This window comes from Triturus cristatus, chromosome 4_2 (assembly GCF_964204655.1).
Source record: "Triturus cristatus chromosome 4_2, aTriCri1.1, whole genome shotgun sequence".
Lineage (NCBI taxonomy): Eukaryota > Metazoa > Chordata > Amphibia > Caudata > Salamandridae > Triturus > Triturus cristatus.
Window position 1 is genome coordinate 195,543,069 of NC_140586.1, and position 24,521 is coordinate 195,567,589.

General features: G+C 44.6%; 1 protein-coding gene across 1 annotated transcript in view; it reads left to right on the top strand.

Annotated features, from left to right (window-relative positions):
* The window catches only part of SERHL2 (serine hydrolase like 2), a 155,863-nt gene that overhangs the window by 63,937 nt on the left and 67,405 nt on the right, over window positions 1-24,521 (top strand). The window contains exons 4-10 of the mRNA XM_085601148.1: window positions 9,176-9,217; window positions 9,618-9,637; window positions 11,361-11,435; window positions 11,573-11,673; window positions 12,888-12,967; window positions 14,405-14,439; window positions 14,522-14,598. Coding sequence (XP_085457274.1) covers window positions 9,176-9,217; window positions 9,618-9,637; window positions 11,361-11,435; window positions 11,573-11,673; window positions 12,888-12,967; window positions 14,405-14,439; window positions 14,522-14,598 — 430 coding nt within the window. The remainder of the gene's footprint in view (window positions 1-9,175; window positions 9,218-9,617; window positions 9,638-11,360; window positions 11,436-11,572; window positions 11,674-12,887; window positions 12,968-14,404; window positions 14,440-14,521; window positions 14,599-24,521) is intronic.

Below are 24,521 nucleotides of genomic sequence, written 5' to 3' on the forward strand. Positions count from 1 at the left end.
TAAAGTTTTTTCAGGGTTGTATGAGGACGCAAACGTGCGCATTTCTCCAAAAAGTGAGGCGCCAAGCCTATATCTTCATTATTGAGCTCGTAGCCTGAGAACAACACTGTCTACTCTGCAATGTGTGATTTTGCAATATTAAATTTGTAACCGTAGTCCGCAAACAAAACAATGATGCGGTCCACGCGACAAAGATGCGGCCATAATTCGTCGTCCGTGAGATAAATATCATCAACGTACAAGTATGCATCTGGGTCTATGCCGTCTAACAAAGAGATGACACGGGCTGCGAATACACCTGGGCTATTCTTATAGCCCATGGCTAATCGCCGGAATTGTTTCTGTATTCCACCGGCGGTAAAAGCGGTCCATTGACTGCTTTCAGGAGAAATATTGTGACTGAAAAACAGTTGGAAATATCAAGCGTAGTTTTATATTTTTTACGAACAAGACTGTCTACCAGAGCAGAACTATGGGTATTCTGAACCACAAAGGTGCGACAATGAGAGTTCAAATGCCGGTAATCCAAAACTTAGCGGCACGACCCATCGGGTTTGTTTATGGTAAAAAGAGGGTTATTTATCGGTGACACACATGTCTCAATCACTCCTTGATACTCTAATTGATCGACAATCTCAGAAACGGGAGCTTTCGCTTCCCGTTGGAGGGGATACTGGGGTTGTGGCTGTGGCATAGACCATAATGGTATCTCATGCGGGGGAGAATCTTTATCCCAGCACACCTGAGTACGGTATAGAGCCAGTGCAAGCACCAAAGCCCACTCTTCTGCTAAAGCCTTTGCTTGCTCCTTGGAGACGCTGTGCGAAAAACTTGGGAGTATTCTCACCCCTCGGAGCGGCAAGAACAAAAGGCAGGGGCCAATCTGCCTCTGCCAACAAAATGTCATTAGAAGAAGTCAGATTTTCCCCAAAAATCCCTTTAATCACACGCTGTATGTCACCTTCAATCAGAAGAACAATAACATATAATCTGTCAGGAGGAGCCACTCGGGCGTCAGCCGTTTCAACTGTGACGAACGTTTCAGCAGCTGTCGCCTCCAGAAATGGATGCACTGCTTGCCGCACTATGGTAACTTCCGCTGCGCCGTCTAGCAGGGTTACTGCCTATGTTAGGTTCTGGAGCCGGGTCCTCACGGTCTGTGGAATATCTAGCTGCTAAAGCTGCAACTTTCTTTTTCTGAAACTGTGGGCGCTGACGAGGAAAATCGTCTTTCTTCCCTTTTCCGTCAGTCTGACGAGGTTGCTCACGACCTTGCGGGGCACCTCGACCTCTGCTGCGCTCCTGGCGTTCCCCGCCACTGGCCTGTGAACGCGATGTTTCCTGTGAAGAACGGGGAGAACGCTGATCAGGAACCAGAAACCTGTCAGAAGACCTAATTCTCGTGCGGTCGCGCAAATCATAAGTGCGCTCAGAAGTCTCGGGTACCGGTGATGCTGCACGCGACCCTTGTTTCTGCTGTTGCCTCCCCTGCTTTTTATTTTCCCAATTCTTTTTAGGAAAGATAGGACGGTTGTCTTTATTAGACTGCGCCGTTTCTGTTTGCTGTTGTGCTGGTATTCTAGCAAAAGGCTTAACCCCCAAACTATTGCGTCCAATGGTCTTATAAACATACCTTTTGGTAATTTGCGGGTTTATCGTCCTCTGGGATAAGGTGCAAAGCATTAGACACTTGAAAGTTAACTCCATCCCCCTTGACGTTAGCAAGGATTAGATCAGCAACTACGTTGAACCCTCCAACCAACCTCATCCCCAACTCCACAGCCGCCTCCGGTCCGTGCTCATCTTGAACACACTTAATCACGGAGGGGAGCACACTCATGGAAGGTGTGCCAAAACACTTTGCATACACCGCCGCGAACACTTTCCCCCAATTTTCACAATCTGGTACTTCGGGTATTAAGTCTTTCTGCAAACTAATAGTTAAAATCCTGTGGTTTTCCACAGGAGTGGTATTTGGAAATACCGCTTCCAGCTGGTCAAATTTCTCAGCAAGCCAGTAAGGTAAATCATCCTTATTCTGTGGTCGCTTGCCCATAACCGAATTAACCATGACAGGACTAATAGTCAGTCCGCAAGGTCCAGCTGGTTGCGCAGCAACCCCCGGTGCTCCCACCTGGAGATTGCGTAGACGTATTGTACTAGAGTCCTATGCACCTCGATTAAGGAGGTGTGCAAGACACGCAGGTCATCTACTGGGACTGCTAGATAACGTGGATGTGGTGTGTATCCGGCCAAAACTGGCCAAGTGGCCCCTGGAATTGATAAAGGGCCTAAACGGACCGGAGTCACTGAATGTGGTAGGGCGCCATTAAACCAAATAAGGTGTTGCCATGCCTAAATTGGAACTTCAAGATTTTTTTAAGGCCGATATACATTAGGTGTTGCAGTGTGAGTGTATACATGGAACAAGTTATCATCTCCATTCATTGCAGGAAAGGTTACCCATGAATAAAACACCTCAAAGTGGAAAGCTTGATCAGCTCCAACCACAAAAATAAGTGCAATACCTGCGTCAGGCACTCCATATGCGTTCAAGTGATGACGGAGTGGAGCGCGGCTATGTGCCGCAATATCGACGTCAGCCATAAGGACTACGAAAGAATAACAACTTAATGCGTGGCAGCGCAGTTATTCAAAAGAATAACAAAAAAAAACATTTAATTGTATCAAGCTTGAAAAAAACCTATAAAAATATCAATATAGGTAGGTTATGCCGTCACAGCCGTTTTCTGGAAAACAGAAGCGAGGGTATCGTGGACAACTGCAAGTACTACTGAAGTGCCTCGTAAATAAGTACCAGACCAAACGTTACGTGCGCCATGTTGCAGGGATTCTGCACATACACAGAACTATGCGCAGGAAACCAGGACCTCGGTGTGTAGTGGTGTACCAAACAACCCAGCTCGGTGCCCAGAACAACAATCCGACTAGCTATAGTGTCTCATTCGTTCTCCGTACTACAGTGAAGCTACCAATGATTAGACATCCTTGAACATGTCACTCAGACCCTCTCAGGAATCGTGGGAACAAGAACACTTTTTCGTACAAACACTCATACTTGTCCACAACGTGAGTAAACAGAGATACTGTATAGTTTAAAATGTTTATTTTAACTAACATGCTCTATAATGCAGTACACAAGACAATACTAGCAGCAAAATGCATAAGAACAATATAATCAGCATTGTTACAATTCCATGAAGCATGAACGGGGAAACCATATTATAATGACAATGGAAACAGGACTACAGCGCCTTACCACCCTCCCCATGCTTAGAGCTAGTTCATTTTAATTAGAGAAGACCGCTATGCTTTGTCAGGGGGACCCCATACCTCCAAGTTTAGATGCAAGGATTTACATCTCCGGACAAACACAGCTCTTCTTCGTGGGAATGATTTTCACCAAGTGCCTCTACATGCATACAATGCCATATTAAAAGCACCCGAGTTTCAGTAGTGCAGCTGTGTTCTATGTTATGTCTATAGGCGCGGGACTGACCAAAGTGAATCAACAGCATACATTGTTTTTCGACCTTGAAAACGCTGTGCAGACGAGGAGCACAGTGTACAGCTAGATGTGTGAAAGGCAGACAGTTCTCATGTGAAAAAGCGTAAGCAGAGTGTTTACGAGAACAGAGCCATGTAGTAACGCGTGCAAAAGCGGCAAAATGGCGGCCTACGAGAACAGAGCCATGCAGTAACGCGTGCAAAAGCGGCAAAATGGCGGCCAAGCATCTACTAACCTACGCTAACTTTAGCAATGCTTGCAGTTAATCCCATGTCCTCACTACATCACAGAGCATGCCCTTCAGTCGAAGGAATCAATCCTGCAGGTCCTCGTGTGAGTGTGGTAATTTAAAATATAGCACCTCCTTGCTCAAGACTGCTACGCTTCTGGACTGTAGGAGGCAAAATGCTTATGTTGTTCCCAAGCTCGCATGAAGGAAGGGGTTGTCCCTGGTCATAAATGAGTTTCACGCAGGAAGGCTAACTCAATATTGGACCTATCAAAATACGTCAACATATGTTGTAGGTTCTTGGGATTCACCAGTCCTTTTTATCAGTTTAGTCCTCCTAGTGATGCTATGCATGTTCCATTTAGGAATAAAACATTGGATACCTAGGTCTGCTCATTAATCTATGCATGTGAAGTGTTCGTAATGGTTGTATGTAGCACTGTGGGAATATCTGCTGACGCATAGTACCATTGTAGTTATTCAGCCAGCCTTTCTCACACTGAAAACCCCAACTGTCAGTGAACACTCTTGAAAAACTTTCAGATTTCCACCAAAAACAACCATGCAACTTGTACAGGGTGGGCTAGTGTCTTCCATCCCCCATGCTCTATATATCTATATATATATATATATATATATATATATATATCTATATAGCAATAGCAATTGAACTCAACATGCTGCAAGACAACCACAGAAAGCTTGCAGACAGGGTCTCTTGTGCGGAGCACACACTCAAGGGCCTGGCGGCGTTCTGCAGCCCTTACCCCAGGATGGGAGCACCACAGATGGACTGGGGGCTTTTGGGCAGGGGCTGTAAGCTCAGGTCTTCCCCATGTAGCCGGCCCCTCTGGCTCATGTTTACACCAGCACCAGATGGAGAAAATCATTACGAAGTAGGGCAGGTAAGGAGCCGGGATAATTTTGAGGTGTGATAATTTTGAATGCAAGGATGTAAATTATTGCAACAGTATGTTCAAACTTTTATCAATGTGCGTTATGCAATTTAAAATCATCCTTACTTGGAGTAAACAAATGCGCCGTTATTGGTTATTAATGCATGTTCAGATAGTTATTGACACCTATTTTAATATTAACCTGTTTGACATCTCTGCCTAGGAGAGACCATATTAACACCGTCCAGCAGCGTTATTAGCTTTTCGTTCCCAGTCCGAGTTCACTAAAACCTTTTAATCTGTAATGTTCTTAATTGTATTTCTTGGTGGCTATCCCTTGGCCCGGGTCGCCAGCTAGCTCTTAATTGCTTGAACATTGCTATGTACACCAAATACCCCATTGGAGACGGCTAGCAGTCTGTTATTTCCTATATAGCAACTACATGACCAGTTCAGCAGGCCCACCCCTATATGTATGGTTAATATCAGAGTAAGTTTAAGGGTATCTGGTGTTTAGCGTGGCAGGTCCTTTTTCATGACACCAGTGGGACGTTAAGAGACAATAACGCCTCAAATCCGAAAGAACCAGTTTGTGGTCTGGAAAGCTCTAAACCAATTTTAAAAGAGAAACATAGTTTTTGATGGGTGCCTTTATCTTCAATGGACAGCTTAAAAACAAACTTATTTAGGTTTAAATCTCTTTATTAAAGTTTTCAATCGTGTACAAAACATTCATGCAGGTTTTGTCATCATATCGTTTAACGTTGCTAATCCATGACCCAAAAAGGACTATCTAGATCCGACAGTACTGAAGGAGGTCCATGCCAATTTGGAGGTACCTTGCATATACCAAGAATAACAAAAGGAAACCAAAACAACACAAAGACCTAAAGTAATAACTAACACAATGTTCAACAAACTGGACCATTATACAGAACACAGTAATCTTGCAGGTATGCTGGGGAATAATTTATTTTCCAAACGCCATTGTGTTTATCTTTATGAAATGTTATATTTCACCCATCGCAAGGTGTATTTAGTCGTAGCCGTCGTTTAGTTTGCAGGCTTACACCATTCCAAATTTTTTTGAAAAACAATTTTATTGTTTTTACAAAGACCCAGCAACACGACATTGGATAGCACCAACAGTGACATGAGACACTTAACAGAGCAAAGACATTACTTTCAAACCCCACCTTGCAGCATTGAGTACAAGCAGCGTGTATAGAGTACGAGCTACACCACGGCACCCAGCCATTTGCCCCACACCCTCTGGTATTTCTTAGGACACTCCCGCGCCTCATACATAGGTTTTTCTTGTGCCGCGCACCAATCCACCCCCCTTTGCCTTTTCTCAGAATCTGGTGGCGTGGGAAGCTTACAGGAGGCAGCTATGTCCCGCTTGGCCACAACCATGGCTGCGTTGTAAAGCAGTTTCTCGTTTCTGGACCCGTCTAGTCCATCTGTAATCCAGAGAAGGGAGTGACGTGGATCGTGAGGAACCTCCCACCCCAGGACCTCGGTCATTTCACTTTCGATCGCACCCCAGAACTGAGCTAGTTGTGGACAAGTCCACACCATGTTGAAGAAGTCAGCCGGGTCCTGACCACAACTCGCACACGAGGCGGACTGGGAGAAGCCGGCTCGATGTAGGTACCTCGGGTTAAGTAAGCCGCATGCAAACAGTATAATTGGATCAAGCGGAGTTTAGCGGAAAAGGTGACCATCTTGGGTGACATGAGGGCATCACGCCAATCCTCCTCGTCCAGCGGGCCTACTCACTCCTCCCATTGGTCCCTGAGTCGGTCTAATGATGTCGGTGTGTTGCTGACCAGTGTACGGTAGATGCTGGAAATACCCCCCTTTCCCAAATTGCCTAGCATGATCTGTGCTTCGGGGGGACTGTGTTCAGGGATCCTGGTATCGTCCGGTATGTGTGCATGGAGGGAGTGTCTCAGTTGGAGGTATTTATAGAAATGTGATGGGTGCAGGGAATACCTGGACTGAAGGTCTGTAAAAGAGCGCATATAGCCGCTTGCCCACACATCACCGAGTAGCGAGATCCCTATAAGATCCCCGGTTCTAAACCCCTGTAACCCACTGACCTCCCTGAGCCATGTACCATGCCATAGAGGCGTGTGGTGGGTGAGTTTGTGCGTCCACTGAGTATGTCTCAGGGCAGCCCGCCAGGCCAGGAGCGCAGAGAGCGTGACGTCAGGCAAGGTGGATGGGATGGATTCCCCGTACATTAGGGCTTGGATTCAGGGCAGGCCCAGCTCATTTAGTTCAAGCCTATAGGCCGGGTCGGACCAGCCCCCGTTGAACCAGTCGCGTGTGATCGATAGACGAGTCGCCAAGTAGTATAGGTATAAATGTGTCATCCCCATGCCCCCATAGAATGACAGAATCCGACAAGTGTTTAATGCCAACCGGGCCCTCCCCCCCCCCAGAGGAAATTAGTAGCCATAGTTTCTAGCTCCCAAAACCATGCCCGTGGGAAGCAGAAGGGGGTGTTTTGAAGGACGTAAAGAAACCTGGGAAGAATCATCATTTTTAATAAGGCGACCCTCCCCAAGGGGTTCAGGGGTAGTGTCTGCCATCTGTGGAGGTCCACACCAATTTTACTATATTTATTTGTGCAGTTACTTAAGCCTAGCGCAACTTGTCTTGCTCTGTTACCAGCACACACTTTAATTGCATTCAGCAATTATAGAACATTTTTAAATATACATCTGCGTTTTTTTTACAGTGCAGTGAGAGAAAAGCGCAGTAAAAGTGAGACAAAAAAGTTTGTCCGAGACATGGGGTCGGTGTTCAATATGATTTTATTTGCTTAACCTCTTACTAATTTAGTTATTATTTTTTTTAAATGGGGATTAATGTCTTAATGCTCCCCTGGCAGAATGGAGTGCCTGTGGGTGAGCTGTACACATTCAGGGGCTGAGGGGATTGGAAGTGATGTACCTTTATTTGTAGTTCAGAGGTATGATAGAGACAAGGACTTTAAAAGTATAAAAACAAGAGGAGCAGGCAAGAGCACCTCTCTATGCAGTTCTGTAGACACAGCCTTTGTGTGGGGTGATGCTCCTCAACAGCAGGGTAGTCTCCAGCCTGGAGCACCCACAATAAAGGCCCAAATAGGTGCAAACCCTTTGCATCTGGCTATAAACAGCCACAAAGTTAGCGATCAGGAAAGTGAAAAATAGGCTGGTCTCACCTAAGAGATGCTTCTCACCCTGAACAACATACTGCAGCCCCTCCACCCCCACCAACTACCAAGCGACAGTGCACCTAATTAAATTTCTATAGGAGCCTTGTCTCCTTTGTCCTCACTTCACTGTCTATGTACCCTCCATCCTGCATCCTGATACTCCTCCATTGTCTTGGAAAACAACTTCACACCCACCCTGTGCACAGAAACGTCTGGGACATCCAAATGGAGCCCACAGGCCTTCATCACTCTGCTTTTCTAATACATATACTGCACATACTACAACAGTCACACACACAAGATACACTTGGACAGGAGTAGGTGACAAAGCAGATTATAATCTGTTTGCGCATTAGCGAGACACTCAGCCAGTAATAAATAACTAATTTTTAGTGAGTGGGTGAAAAAAACTTCCATTTACAGAATAGTGAAGGAAGACATTTAAATAAGAACTTCTCTTTTTCTGTGTCAACTCCTCTTGTGCAGTACACAGACCCTGTACCAAGGTTAGGATACTCAAGACTATGCCTAAGAGGGTTGTCCTAGACCTGGCACACAACAGGCTCGGGCTCTTAACGTTTAAATGATGTATACACTTGGAATCACAAGTTTAAGTTGTCTGCCCCAGATATGGAGCACTATGTATAATGGTACTGTGCAGCTTACATTCCCCGACTACTTGCTAACTCAGAAAGCATTCTCCCTCTAAACTCCCAAACCGTGCATGAAAAAGCGACATTGATTTACTCTCGCTTGACTTCTCTCCATTCTTTCTTCAGAGTGTCCCTCGTCTTAGCCTTCCATCCTCCACATGCTTTCTATTTCTGCCTATAGCCTCCTCTCAGTCTCATGCCTGTCTGCCTCAATCGTTCTTATTGTAATTCTGCCACGGATTTCTTTCATGGATCACAACCTCTTCTGCTTTAAAACCCTATTCATGTAACCTAAAGATAACTAATTTCCACCAGCCAATCTATCCCACCAACCATTCACCTGAAACTACATAGCCCCCACTAATAATCACACCTAACTGGTATTATTATATTGCCAAGTAACCGGAGTAAATGGATGCAAGTTTTCTTGAGAGCACATTACTAATCACAGTAACCAACAATAACTACTGGACTAACCACTAACCTTGGGTTTCAGAGTAGCGTGCTACCGGCCGTAAAGTGCTTCGATACCTCGCCAGGGGTAGTAAGGGCTATACAAATCCAATTAGAATTAATGTTGTAGGGGTGGCTCTTGGGAGCGGGTTCCCCCTGTGTTGCTTTTTTGACACCTGTTTGTGTTCCTCCATGTCTTCACAGCCCTGAACTACAGACGAATCTCCATCATCGGCCACAGTATGGGTGAGTGTCCTGTGGGGGAAGAGATCAGAGGGTTGAAAAACCTCTGAGCTGCCTGCACCATCGACAGAAGTGGCCCTGAGACGAGGTGTGAGCTCCTAGCAGCTGAACCTCCAGTTCCTACTACAATACCTATGTGTTGAGGCCCATTGAACTATCTTCCATAGCGCGCCTGCATTAGTGATCTCCCTGTATCTAGACCCTTTTACACCATCTCCTATATTAAGCCCCTCAGCCAGCCATCTTGGACAATATCCTACAATCCTGCGTGTGGCCAGTACCTGGTCCTACAGTGCTCCCTCCTTAAGTGTGACTTCTCAGCAGTCAGCACTACTTCACTACCCCTTGACAGCTTCTTAGCACTGCAGTTACGTAACAACCCTCTCATCTTCATATTTTACAGGTGGATTCATCGGAACTGCTGTGAGTATTGCCTCCCCTTGTCTCAGCATAGGTTTTTGTGGTACAGAAATGTAGATAGTTGTCAAAAGAAAGGAGGCACCTGAGGTAATGTAGATTAGCCACCCTCACCCAGAACATCTCCAGGAGAAAACTGTATCAAAGGGATGCTCTCTGCAAATCCTTAATCCTCTGTCTCAATTGTTGGGTTCATGAACAAACCTTTGTTATTTATGTTCATGCATGGCCAGCCATGGAGGAACACAGTGTACATGGGTTTTTAGATTGTGCAGGGACTGTGGTACACTCTCGGAATAGCATTCCTGTCACATCTACCCATTTATATCCTCATCTTTCCCGCTCATCAAGCTACCATCTTTATCTGTAACCCCTCCACAAATTCTAAACTTCTCCTCAGACCCCCATCTTTATTTGTGGGAGGATGGGGTTTGTTTGTATCGTGCTTCCTAGGTAAACACTACATTCCCCACATTGGCAACATGGGTGAGTCACTCTCCCCTTCTGAAGATAAAAAACTGGCATCAACGTGTGTCACACTCAAACATTCAGGACATTACAATGAGTCCATACTTAATATGGATGAACTTTTCACAGTCCAATAAACACCACTTTCACAGAGTTAGCCCCCTGCCCAGGACCATGCTATGGAATTTCTATATTGCCTCATACCCTGATAAGAACCCGAAGCACTTCACTTCTGGGTGGTCGAGTAAAAGGCTATTCAGTTTGATATTTATGGCTGTTAGCATTGAGTTATAGCATTGTTTACAAGGAAAGTATTGGGTATTGTGCTGCAGGGGCACTCCAATCCTTCCACCACAAACTTGTGGCTATGCTTAAGCATGGAGTGAAGCAGAGTCCCTAGAGAGAGTCACGTTAGTAAGTGCACGCCATCCGAGTGGCTGGGTGAGACACCACCCTGCTTGTTGTGCTTCGTTGGTGTGGGTTTGTGGTTGGGTCTGTGCAGGAAGTATTGGTATTCTAGGCAAGGTTCAGAGGCTGCACCAATTGTGGCATGGTGATTTTGAGGCTGCCATATGCATTGAGAGTGGCAAAGAGGTATAAGATATGTAGAGTCAGGCTGATGTATGTGGACCATTATCCTTTAATCAGACATAGGCATGATCAAGTCATCTGTTTAGCACCAGTCATATCTTTAGTGCTCTCTTGATATCAAGATGGTGTTAATCCTTCAGTGTACCAGTGTGATCTTTCTCAAATCCTATTTCAGACATGTTGAGGTTGGTGAGCATTCCTGTGCAGGGTTCTCACTCACACGCAGCATGGTTCTTTCTTTACTTCAAACAGATTGCGATTAGGGATGTTGAAGCCGATAGGAGAGGGTTGTCCAACATAGGGCCAGATCCATAGCCGATTTCAGGATATCAACGCAAGACACATTTACATACAATACATTAAAGTGGAACTCTTGTACATAGAGGCTATACTGAAAGTCTGCCATGCATCTACTGCTTGTGGACCTACCTTGGGCACTGCTTGAAAAGATTTAGGATTTATGGGGTCCTTCAAGTATGGGGTAGTTAGGAGTGGAGAGAGTGTGCGGGATTTTCAAATTGGAGGGGTTCTACATGTGGATAGAAGGTGGGAGGAGATTCAGATTAGGGGGATGGAGATTGGAGAAGTTCAGAGTGGGGAGGTTCTGTCAGAGGTAAGATAAATTCAGTTTAAGGGGGGCTCTCACTCATCCCCTTTTATTTCTCAACAGTTCACCTACCTTTTTCCTGATATGGTGGATAAGCTTGGACTCTTGGATAGTTACGGCTTATTTCCTACCCCGCTGGTAAGATTGCACAAGGCTACTAGCTCTGGGGTTTGCAAGCTCCTGAGAGTGTAATGTACAGTTTGTGTTTAAACTTCGGTTCACATGCTCTCCCAGTTCCCTACCACTGCTCACTTACACATGTTGCTTGTCCTTAGGAAATGTTGTTACATCGGGAACGGAAAGTAATCGCTGGCTGCCTCCACTTGAAACGCAAGCGAGATCCCATAGTATACAGTCCAGAGGGAGCGCTGAGGAGGTGGGTGTTTCTGACTATGCTCTAACATATCTCTGGCCTATCATGGGCTATAGCATGGTTGTATGTGGTACTTTGATGTCATTTGGTGAGCACTGTACTTTTCCCCCAGGCCAGTCTCACTAAAAGGTTCCAGAGGGTGGTGCTGCCTTGGTATTCAACACTACAATGCAAATCTTCCAATTGACCCCTCATCCTCTCAGGTGATTAATCTGTCTCTGTTCAGCAACCACTTCCAAGCCTTCTGCCATCCAACCCCCACGGGTCTGAAAATCCATGGCCTAAATCCCACAACCTCAGACCTCTGCCCCACTCAACTACAATGACAAATTTCAACATCCATTTCTCTAGTACCATCCAATCTATACCAAGTCAACTCAGTTACATCCTGAATGAAACTACCTAAAAACTTCAGATCTTTGGTGGCTGTGCCACTCAACCATACAATTCTTGGATGCCACTCCAACTCAATAACCCTAGAGTAACTGGTCATTCAGCACAAGCAGCTGCAAGCCTTGCCCCTTTGAGTGCACCTGGAACTCATCTTGACTTGGAGCCTTTGAAACAGGCACCGGAAAAGGAGGATGAAAAACAATGCCTCCCAGACTATGTCAAAATCCTTCAATGAAATGCTAATTTGAGCAAATGGCACCCATTTCTTGAGAGACAGCATACTTTAGCCATGAACAAATCTGTATCATCCGGGGCATTTCCATTCCAATAGCCCCTCTCCAAAATCGCAAAGGTATTTTTTCAAAGTAATCTGTGTAAGTTGGACATCGAGCCTACTGACATTTGTAATCCTAGACCACGCCACACCTCAGCAGACAGCCCCCCTCAACACCCTTGCCTCATTACTTCAAAGTAATTCCTGATGGTTATCAAGTGTAGTAAACCCATTTACCCCACATGTAATCAAATAAAGCCTCCAACAACCTCCCCAAGCCTTGGTACCTTCTCCATGGTGAAACTACCCCAAAATTATATATTCTTTCCAGTTCCATTACGAAAGCACTGGTTACATCATTGACAAAAAAGGCTCCACTCAACCAATCCTGCAAACCACCACCTGGTATCATAAGTGATTTGAAGGTTCAAGCGTAGTGGTGTGTCTTTGTGAAAGGACTCACCCTTTGATAGTTAGTATTAAATGTGATGATTAAACCAGTTTCAGCTGCCCCTTTATCATCTACCCCCTCTTCATGGCTTGTTTTTAGGCTCTTGGACGCGAACAACAACCTGACAGAACAGAGCGCCAGAATCCTACTGGAGCGAGGCACCAAAGAGGTGCCAGGAGGTATGATAAATGGCCCTTCCACATCCAGATAACCCTCCCTAATTACCAGTGAATGCCCCCACCACACACACACACACATTTTTGGCTGTGCTCGCTTATCTAGAAGCACCTTGTAGGTGCTAGGAAGTGGTCGCTTACTCAGAGTTGAGCATACTTGGGAGCGCTTGCTTGTTCTCAGCACTACAGTCTAAGAGAGTATGTTGTATATGATGCTGTAACCTCGAAACTGCACCCCGTAATTGCTCTCTTGTTTGCTAGCATGAATGAGTGAGTAACAGAGCCTGGAAGTGTTTTCTTACTTGGTAGCATTCTGTGTGCAGCACTGCATCACAGGAGTGGTCACATATTCTAAGGCGTCCCCCAATCTCCCAAAACTGCCTGACAGGGTGTGCTTGTTCCTTTGTGTTTGTCAGCGTTTCACTGCAGCAAGCAAGTGTTGGCTTGTCTTTAGTCTGCCGGGAGCTCAGCACTACAGGCCCTGCTTGCTTGCTTTTTCTGTAGCCTGTTGCAAGCTCTTGTAGGGTGCTGTGAGCTCTGCGCAGCAGCTTTTTAATTCTCGCTTTTTCCTTTGTTATTTACTCTGCTGTCAGCTCTGCATTGTAAAGCGCAAGTACTTTACCGGTTCATAGCATCCAGTAAACTATGCACTGCAGCCTGGAAAAACTCGCCTACCGTGGGGCTGAAACCTAGGAAGTGGTCCGTGTACAGGGCACTCATCCGCTTGCTTGATCACTCCTACAAGAGAGGACCATGTACATGGCACTCATCCACTATCTTGATCACTCCCACAAGAGAGGACCATGCACAGGGCACTCATCAGCTTGCTTGATCACTCCTACAAGAGAGGACCATGTACATGGCACTCATCCACTATCTTGATCACTCCTACAAGAGTGGTCCATGTACAGGGCACTCATCAGCTTGCTTGATTACTCCTACAAGAGAGGACCATGTACAGGGCACTCATCAGCTTGCTTGAACACTCCTACAAGAGAGGACCATGTACACGGCACTCATCCACTATCTTGATCACTCCTACAAGAGTGGTCCATGTACAGGGCACTCATCCGCTTGCTTGATTACTCCTACAAGAGAGGACCATGTACAGGGCACTCATCAGCTTGCTTGAACACTCCTACAAGAGAGGACCATGTACACGGCACTCATCCGCTTGCTTGATCACTCCCACCAGAGAGGACCGTGTACAGGGCACTCATCAGCTTGCTTGATCACTCCTACAAGAAAGGACCATGTACAGGGCACTCATCCACTATCTTGATCACACACACGAGCAGCAGAATCAAAGCGCTCTCTGGGATTAGCCACTTTTGGGGGTTCTTGTAGCATCAGTGGGTGCCCAGTAATGGAGAACTGCAGCAGATGGCGTGAGCAGAATGCACCTTTGTGAATAACCAATGTTTTTCTGTCTTGTCTCAGGGGTGATATTCAGTCGGGATATTAACGCCTCTGGGGTAAGAACCGTTTGTGCTTTTGCCAGTTTTAAGCAGTGTGTCACTGCAGGCCCGTTACCTCACAACTTCCTTCTTTTTACAGCAACTCATCCCAACCTTCACTTTGGAGCAATGCCTGGTGTTAATGAAGGAAATCCAAGCAAGCATCCTAACTGTTCTGTATGTAAAGGGAAGGGTGAGCTTGGCTCACACCAAACACCTCAGGCGTCAACTGCATGCTTAACTCCATCACTGCCTGATCCTCTATATTCCTCTATATTCCAGCATTCCTACCTTGAATGCAGTAGCTGATTCTCAGAGTGTCTACATTTTAGAACACCCTTTCCTGCTTCTCTACCCACTTAGGCACTCAGCTCGAGTGTAGACATCACTGTGTTCCTGCGTGCCTGTGACCCACTGCCTGCTCTTCATCAATCCCAAAGTTACATCAGACATGGCAGCTTACTCATTATTGCTCCTTCACAGAAGCTCCTATTGCTGCCGGCTCATCAGCGATACTACCCGCTTGACTCTCCCACTACCTGCTCTCTCTTCAGCACTCTTTTATCCATACCTCCATTACTTCCTGCTCTTCATCAGTTTAACTGTTTATTTATTATGATTTGGGACTCGAGGAGTTCCACACAAAAGAAACGGATACATCTAAAAATCAACATTACACTCCATAAAAAGAGAAAGAGAAAAGTACTAAATTTGTCATAGCATATCATATAGGAACAAGTAAAAACATGTACATGGGAACCATTCAATACATTTTCAGGTGCCAATAGGATTGATCTGTAATAAATCAAATTACCATTGATGGATACTTAGGAGACTTTTACAAAGATTATAATCTAAAACTACCATAAAAACTTTTAAAATTAAAACCATATAATAAAATGCAGGGATCTGTGAATTCGTAATACAGTACAGGATAACCAGCAGCATAACCATGTGGTCGCAAGCGGGAATTTGTCCATTCATAGTACAGTACAAAATAGCCGACAGCATAATAATAATACAAAAAATATTTTACAACTTCTCAAAAAAAAAAATATTTAGCTTATGATACTCAATAGCTAGCAGCAAAAAAAAGATTGAAAAAGTGCAAGTGCTCAAATACACACTTAGAAAATCAGCATACAGTACTTGTTAGGTAGCAGCAAGAAGGTTTGGAAAAGTGCCGGTGCCTTTTCAGCGTACGGTACTCGATAGCTAGCGGTATAAAAAGGTTGAAAACATGCAAGTGCTCAGATACATACATAGGAATTCGGAATACAGTACTCCTTAGCTAACAGCATGAAAGTTGAGAAAAGTGCCAGTGCTCAAATACCTACATAAATAATCAGCATACAGTACTCATTAGCTAGCAGCAAGTAGGTTTACAAAAGTGCACGTGCCCAGAAACATACATAGTAAATCATTTAATACTGTTCTAATATATATTTAAAAATTGTTTTAAAAAGCTAAAAAATTTCAAACACACGAGACGAGTTCAGATGGGGGTGCCAGCAGACAGTTCCGTGCCGCTTCTGCTGTGGTGATATTATACTTTAGAAAACAATTCCTTAGGTATCTGCGACGTATTAGTTGCAATGTCGGGCAAACAAATAGAACATGATTTAAGTCTTGTATACAGGAGTTACATAGGTGACAAAGTCTTTCCTGTCTAGCAATGCCCTCCCAGGTTCCTGTTACAATTCTTAAAGGGAGTAAATTCAGTCTAAGCAACAGAATAACTCTACGAACTCCATGTTTTAGATTCCATAAAACATATGATTGTTTTTTTTTGTAAATACTGCTCCCCACAATACAATGATTATTTCTGTTCTCTGTGCACAATTTAGTATCCCTTTCGCGAGAAACCCCATAGATTGTTTTTCTAATTCCGACTTTCAAAGCACGTTTACAGAGTACCGCCGTACTATCCCCATCTAAGCCGAACATTGTGATGGCTTTTAAATGATTCCTAAAAAGAGCACTCTTATCTTTCAAGCTGACAAAGATTTCCTTGCATAGAGCAACCCGTAACATATTTTCGGAGCTGTTTACTAGTACGTTGCCCCATCTCAAGCACGCAGCCATAGTTAACACATAAGTGGAGAGTAGCCCGAATTCAAGCCTAATCGCTGCAATAGGCGCAGCGCGGTTCAGATCACATATTTGGGTCCAGATCCATCCCTCTACTTTCTCAAATTTATCCCACTCTTGTGCATCTATTGTTTCACAGGCATAGCTCAATGCTGGTGGTATCTTTATTTTATAGACTGATAAAATGTGTGTGAAGTGTCTTTTCCCGCAGTGTGTATACAGTCGATTGATTGCAAAGGCTTGTGAGATTGCCTTGCCTTTACAATGATCCATATGATTGCTACCGGAACACCTGTTAGTAAAGATTTTTCCTAAATACGGATAAGACTTTACTACTTCTAGTTTCTCCTTTCCCAAAGACCAATGCAAGTTTTTCCTGATTTTACAACCCCGATAACTAAAAATCATAACTTTACTCTTTAAAATATTTATTTTTAATTGGTATTCTTCTGTATACCCAATCAACTCAGCCAGGCGTCTTTGAAGTCCAATTGGGGTTAAGTCCATTATTATGGCATCATCTGCATATAACAGACAGCTCAGCTTTAAATTTCCTAATTTAGGGGAATCCCCTTTGCTGAGCCCCACTCTTCTTGGTAAATCATTAATATAAATTGAAAAAAGAAGAGGGGCAATAGGCACCCTTGCTTCAGCCCATTATTAGTTTCTATTTTCCTCGAAAGACCCTGTGTTCCCCCTAGTAAAACTTGAATCCAAGTAGAAGAATGAAGTGCAATAACCAATCGTAATAAATTCCCTGGTATCCCCATTGCGACCAGTTTTCTCCACAACGTCCCCCGATCTACGTTGTCGAACGCCGTAGAGAAATCTATAAAAACCGCATACCAGGCATGCTTCGGCTCACTGGATATTTTTCAATTAAAGTTAGCAAGATGGTGATATTATCCAAGGTACCACTGTTTTTGCGAAATCCTGTTTGTTCTACTGGAATTAAATAATTTCCAAATGCCCAATCTTGCAGATGGGTGAGGATGCTCCCCGCAAATAATTTGCCAGTCGCATACAGGAAAGAGATCTGTCTAAAACTGGAAGGAAAATTATTAGGACCCTTTTTATACAGTGGAACAATTATACTTCCCTTTCAGGATTGTGGAATGACACCATGAGTATAACAATGGACAAACAGTGGATGTAAACATTTCGCCCACGCTTCGGCATCCTGCTTTATTATGGCTATTGGAACATCATCTGGGCCAATTGCACTAGAGTATCTTGCCCCTTTAATGTAACCCTCTATTTCAAGGCATGTAGGTGCTCCGTATTCGCTCCCCACGGACAGTGCAGAGCCAACATCTTGATTCCATCCAACTGTAGGATTTAAAGCATACAGCTGTGAAATATACGCAGACCATTCTGCTTCTGGAATCAAAATGGGCTTTGACTTCTCTCTCCCATCGCAAAATGTTGCTATCAGCGCCCAATATTTCCTAGTGTCACCAGATTGAGCAACGTCTCGAAGTTTGACCCAATTTGAGTCTTCGACCTTTCTTCGTTCCGATGCCATTTTCCTTTTCGTACCTGTTTCAGTCTGTTAATTTCCGTTTGCCTTGGTATTGTAGACAGCCTAAATTGTTCTCTAATTAAAGCATTAATTTCCCAATTCAATTTTTTGATTTGCAAAACTGTGAGCTTGCTATTTTCTTCCAAAAGATCTAATTGCAACAAAGATTCTCTCAAACCTGTCAATGGGGGTTTCTTGGGTACAAATAAAAGCAATATTTTCAAAGACTCTCTTAAAGCTGGGCACCAAATTATTTGACCAACAAGTGCGTCCATTATTGCATTTATATAAGACCTTTTCGTCCCTTTAATTCCAGAGATCAGGCTTCTCAATTTCTATATTGACATTAACAGCCATAATTCTATGATCACTCATGCTTGTTGGAAATACCCTAAATTGTGTACATACACTAATGAGTTGATAAGATACCGCCATATAATCAATTAATGAGTGGCCATATGGGCCCCGATAAGTATAAGAAGCTGGGGAATCCTCTGGAAATCTGCCATTTAACATTACTAGGTCGAACATTCTCAAATTATGCAGTAGTAACTGGCCTCGTTTATCTGATCTTAAATCATCCGGCAGCAAAGAACCTGGAATGGACCATACTTCCTCTAATTCGGAGTTTGAAAAAGACATGACCGCACAGTTGGATATTTTGGTATTAAAATCACCCACCATCAAAATCTGCGTACATTCTTCAGTGCTACTTATCCTTTGCACATAAGTACAGATTGAATCAACCAGTGAGTTGGATGCTCTCCCTGGGGAATATATACGTTCACCAAAAGAAGAAAAGCAGCTTTCCCCGATCTGTCTTCCCCTATCCTCAACTTCACACCCATACAACACTGTGAGGGATGAATGTAAATCAGTGGATTCCATCTCATGGTTCAGCTAAGTAGAATAGCTAAACCGCCACTAGCATGCCCTTTTATAGAAGATTTTGCTGCACAACAATATACATAAAAATTCTCAAACTGAAAATCCCCAACCTTCCACGTTTCCTGGAGGCAAATTATTTTAGGGTCATATTCTAATAATGATTTGAGCTTACAATTAGTTTTTCCTACACCCGCCAAATTCCAGGATAGGATTCTACCCAACTGGCTACCCCCGCAATAAGGTCATTTTTGTAGTTTCTTTCAAGCCATTCAGGGTACCAGCCACCCAGCTCTACTGGGCCATCTCGTCCTCCACAATGGGACTACTGGGTCTTTGACCTTGGGGACCTATAATATTAAATTCTCTATTTCCTAGATTTCTCCCTATTGTTATTTCAATATCTTTAGGATTTATAGGGATTATAGGACCCATGGGAGTGGAGTGCCCACTACCTGGCACCTGATGGATCTTTCCTGAGCTATTCCTCTCTTCCTAAAGGAATCTAAATTAGTTAATACTAACATTGAGGCTATCCCTGACGTGAATGTAACTCTAGTACTTGGAGGAGCACTCCTCAGGTCTAAATAGACCAACTCAAGGTCATTGCTTGTTACTGGTTGCAAGTCCTCTATTTCTGATAGCAACTAAAGAAGGGTGCTTCTATTCAGTAACATCGAGTCAGTGTCGAACAAGGAAACAAAGAGCAAAGTCCTGTTCACCTGCCCGACACCTGGCCCTATATGCCCTATGGTCCTTTTACCAAAGGGCCCCAAAACCGAACCCCTCTCTAACCCAACCCTCTTACTACTACAGACTGAGGTTAAGTCCCCCTCCCCAACCTCCTTTGGCCGGGATCTAACCGTGCTGGGAAAGTATCCCGTCCACCAGAAGGAAGAGGGGCACCTCCACTAACCAAACCCTGTTCTAACACTGAGGCGTATGAATTTGTCACTACTTTTCCTAGTGTAGGGTCACTACTTGTTTCATAATTAGCTAAAATTATGTTACGGGAGAAACTCTGATTCGCAATGTCACCCATATTGACTTTAAGAGTCCCCCTTTCTTCCTGACCCTGTTGGCTTTGTTGTTTAATCAGCGCCGAGTTGGAGCAAGTCGGCTGATTACCGTTACCTTGCCCTGCATTATGACCAACATTTTACAATAGATTGCCCCAAGGGCTCTGGATCCTTCCTATTTGATGGTGATTTTGTTCTATTAAACTCCTCAATTACGGAAGGGAACCGCATTTTTTTCTGTTTCCAATTAGGGAGGCGTCGCATCCTATTCTACTTCTTTCCCCTCCGATTATGTCGGGTGTTACTTTCTCTCGGTGGGGCGACCTCCCCTAAAGGGGCAGTGACTAAAGTATTAGCAGTCTCTTCAGTTAACTGTAATTTAATCAAGGGACCTGCCATGCATGAGTTGTTTGAGATACTTTTTTTAAAGATAGGATATACCCGTAATGGGGAAGTAACCGGGGTTTCTTTTAAATTGAGATTTGGCTTTCCTCCTTGACTAGTAGACTGAGAATTTTCTCGATTATGTTTAACTGTGGATATACTTACCAGGGGACTACCTCTGGACAATACAACTATAGAATCCTCCTTCACTTCCTTCTCTTCTATCTTACTTCCCCTTTTAGACACCCCATTACATGTCTGGCATGAGCGACAAACTGCATCAGGGTCCTTTGTTAATTTATTTGTTGCTTGATTAACCGGATTAAGATCTTGGATTCCCATTAAAATAGGAGAAAGGACTTCCAATATATGAGCTGAATTTACCATACTTTTTTCTAACAAAGATATAATTGATAAAAGGATTCTCTCCAATGCATAAAAAATCTGAGGTGCCCCCCCCCCCCGAATATTCTCGCCTGAGGTCAAGATATTAAATGCCCCCTTATCCAAAACAGCTGCTGTTGACCCCATATCGGGCATTACTAGTGAATGAACATTTAAAAACTAGTGGGGGTACTACTATACAGGGCGGGCATATGCGAGTGACTAGCTAATAAAACAGGGGACGTTCTCAATTCCAGGTCCAGATCCTTGGTACTGGTTTTACTCAAATGCACCATTAAGACTTTATTTTTTTCCAGTGGTATAGCAATGTCCGGTAAAGTATAGTCCGCCATTCTCACCATTGCTGGGCCACCGTCAGTAAACTGTTGCACCTGCAGCTCCTGCTCACACGAATTCCTCAGAGAAGGAAGGACCAGAGTTAAATTTGACTATACTTCTTGGAGTGGTTAGAGGATACCAACCCTGCCAATGGTGATAGTGGTGATGATTCCTTTCTGTCCAAATTGTCACTCGGAAAGATTTCTAGTCTGCCCTCAGCTAAATCCGTTTCCATCTTACTGCCCTCCACTTCTGCTTGTAAAACAGTTCCACCACATAACTGTGTAAATGTAGGCAGCTGGGTGTTTTCACCTTTGTTCTGATGGTGAATAATTACGGTGGGATAAGGGGCCGCTTTAACCTCAGAAATAGCGGACTGAACACCCTCCTCATTCTTCGATTTTACATGGGTCTCCATCTCCTGGACTTCCTGGGCCTACTTCGCCACCTTACCACGTTGGAACACCTTACGCCCTTTGTGAACATTGACATCACCGATGGGTAATTTTTCAAATGTGAGAGGTGATCCCTATTTCTCCTTCGCTGGATAGTTTTTGGGAGTTTAAGGGAACTGAGATGGTCCGTAGAGCGACTTGCTGAACCTGCAAATGGACCTGACAGTCCTGTAGATATTTCTACTGGTGCGTTTGTGTTTGAGCGCAAGCACCTGGATGGCATTACAAAATATTAAAAAATATTCCATTATGATCGATTGTTATGGGTCACTAGCGATGGCGTTGGCTCTAGAGCGTTAGCTCGACAACGTGATAGACAGGGAGTCAAGTTCTCTTCTCCCCCACAACGGCTCTACTTTGTTCACAGGCTCCTCATGCTCTCTTGAAAGATTCAGCCCCACAGCACCTACAGCCGCACTTGCAGGCACTAGCAGCACTCACTGCTAGTTATTATAACTCACTGGGCTGCCTAAGGGGAAGCGGTGGAGGAGAGATGCCCTGAACCAGGGGGTCCAGGGAAGTGCTGCTCAGAGCAGCTCTGCTCTTTCTCTCTGCTTTCAGCTGTAGCTGCAGAGTCGCAAAAAGCAGCGTGGGTCTCTACCCGCCTTGACGTGCAGTCAGTGTGAGACAGAAGAACAGGGGACGGCAAGTAACAGCAAGGAGTAGCGTCTCTCCCTCTCTTTGCGTTCATGAAGCCAAGGCAATTGCAGGTATGCGCAGTGACGTCAGTTGCTCACTGCAACACTGGCCACAACACTGGCTCGGATGGTCGCCGTTGGAGGACACTGCCAGTCCCTGTCCCCTTACGTTACCGTTGTTGAAAGAACCCGGCCGGCAACAAGTTCAGGTGAGAACCGGGGGTGCAAACACACTCAGCAAACCTCAACTGCCGCTCCTGCAGCCAGATGTAATTGTGGCCCAATCTAAGCCAAACTGCGCCAAACTGCCCCTCCCGTTATGGGAGCCTGGTACTGGGGCCCGGTGACGAAGCCAAGATTGGAGCCGGGCGGGGGGCCGTGAGCTTTACCGTAGCGTTTCAGCAGCTTCAGCGGGTTTCGACATCTCCGTCTCCCTGCTCTCTGTTCCCAGGAACTCCGAGCTTCTGCCCTTCATCACTCCTGCACATTCACTGCCATTACCACCTGCTCTTTAGCTCTCCTACAAACTTTCCTCCATTGCCAGTTCCTCTTTGGCTCTCCTACACGTTCACCTCTTATCACCAGCTGCCCCTCAGCTTTCTTTCATGCTTAACTCTTCACCACTTGTTCTTCGGTGCTCCTGCAAAATTAACTCCTTCCCACCTGCTCTTCAGCGCTCCTGTAAAATGAACTCTTTCACAACCTGCTCCTCAGTGTTACTGCATGATTACCTCATTCACATGATGTTCTTCAGCCCTATTGCAAATATATGGCCTTCAGCCTACAGCATGATTACCTCAAACACATGTTCTTCAGCGCTGCTGCATGATTAGCTTACTCCCAAACTGCTCTTCAGTAGTGATGTGTGATTACCTTACTCACAAACTGCTCTTCAGTGCTGCTGTGTGATTACCTTACTCACAAACTGCTCTTCAGTTCTGCTGCGTGATTACATTACTCACAAACTGCTCTCCAGTGCTGCTGTGTGATTACCTTACTCAAAAACTGCTCTTCAGTAGTGATGTGTGATTACCTTACTCACAAACTGCTCTTCAGTAGTGATGTGTGATTACCTTACTCACAAACTGCTCTTCAGTAGTGATGTGTGATTACCTTACTCACAAACTGCTCTTCAGTAGTGCTGTGTGATTACCTTACTCACAAACTGCTCTCCAGTGCTGCTGTGTGATTACCTTACTCAAAAACTGCTCTTCAGTGCTGCTGCGTGATTACCTTACTCACAAACTGCTCTTCAGTGCTGCTGCATGATTACCTTACCCACAAACTGCTCTTCAGTAGTGCTGCGTGATTACCTTACTCACAAATTGCTCTTTAGCAGTGCTGTGTGATTACCTTACTCACACACTGCTCTTCATAGAGCTGTGTGATTACCTCACTCACAAACTGCTCTTCAGTGCTGCTGTGTGGTTGTCTTACTCACACACAAACTGCTCTTCAGTGCTGCTGTGTGATTACCTCATTCACAAACTGCTCTTCAGTAGTGCTGTGTGATAACCTTACTCACAAACTGCTCTTCAGTGCTGCTGTGTGATTACCTTATTCACAAACTGCTCCTCAGTAGTGCTGTGTGATGACCTTACTGACAAACTGCTGTTCAGTAGTGCTGTGTGATTACCTTACTCACAAGCTGGTCTTCAGTGCTGCTGTGTGATTACCTTACTCACAAACTGCTCTTCAGTGCTGCTGTGTGATTACCTTAGTGACAAACTGCTCTTCAGTGCTGCTGTGTGATTACCTTATTCACAAACTGCTCTTCAGTAGTGATGTGTGATTACCTTACTCACAAACTGCTCTTCAGTGCTGCTGTGTGATTACCTTACTCACAAACTGCTCTTCAGTAGTGCTGTGTGATTACCTTACTCACAAACTGCTCTCCAGTGCTGCTGTGTGATTACCTTACTCAAAAACTGCTCTTCAGTGCTGCTGCGTGATTACCTTACTCACAAACTGCTCTTCAGTGCTGCTGCATGATTACCTTACCCACAAACTGCTCTTCAGTAGTGCTGCGTGATTACCTTACTCACAAATTGCTCTTTAGCAGTGCTGTGTGATTACCTTACTCACACACTGCTCTTCATAGAGCTGTGTGATTACCTCACTCACAAACTGCTCTTCAGTGCTGCTGTGTGGTTGTCTTACTCACACACAAACTGCTCTTCAGTGCTGCTGTGTGATTACCTCATTCACAAACTGCTCTTCAGTAGTGCTGTGTGATAACCTTACTCACAAACTGCTCTTCAGTGCTGCTGTGTGATTACCTTATTCACAAACTGCTCCTCAGTAGTGCTGTGTGATGACCTTACTGACAAACTGCTGTTCAGTAGTGCTGTGTGATTACCTTACTCACACACTGCTCTTCAGT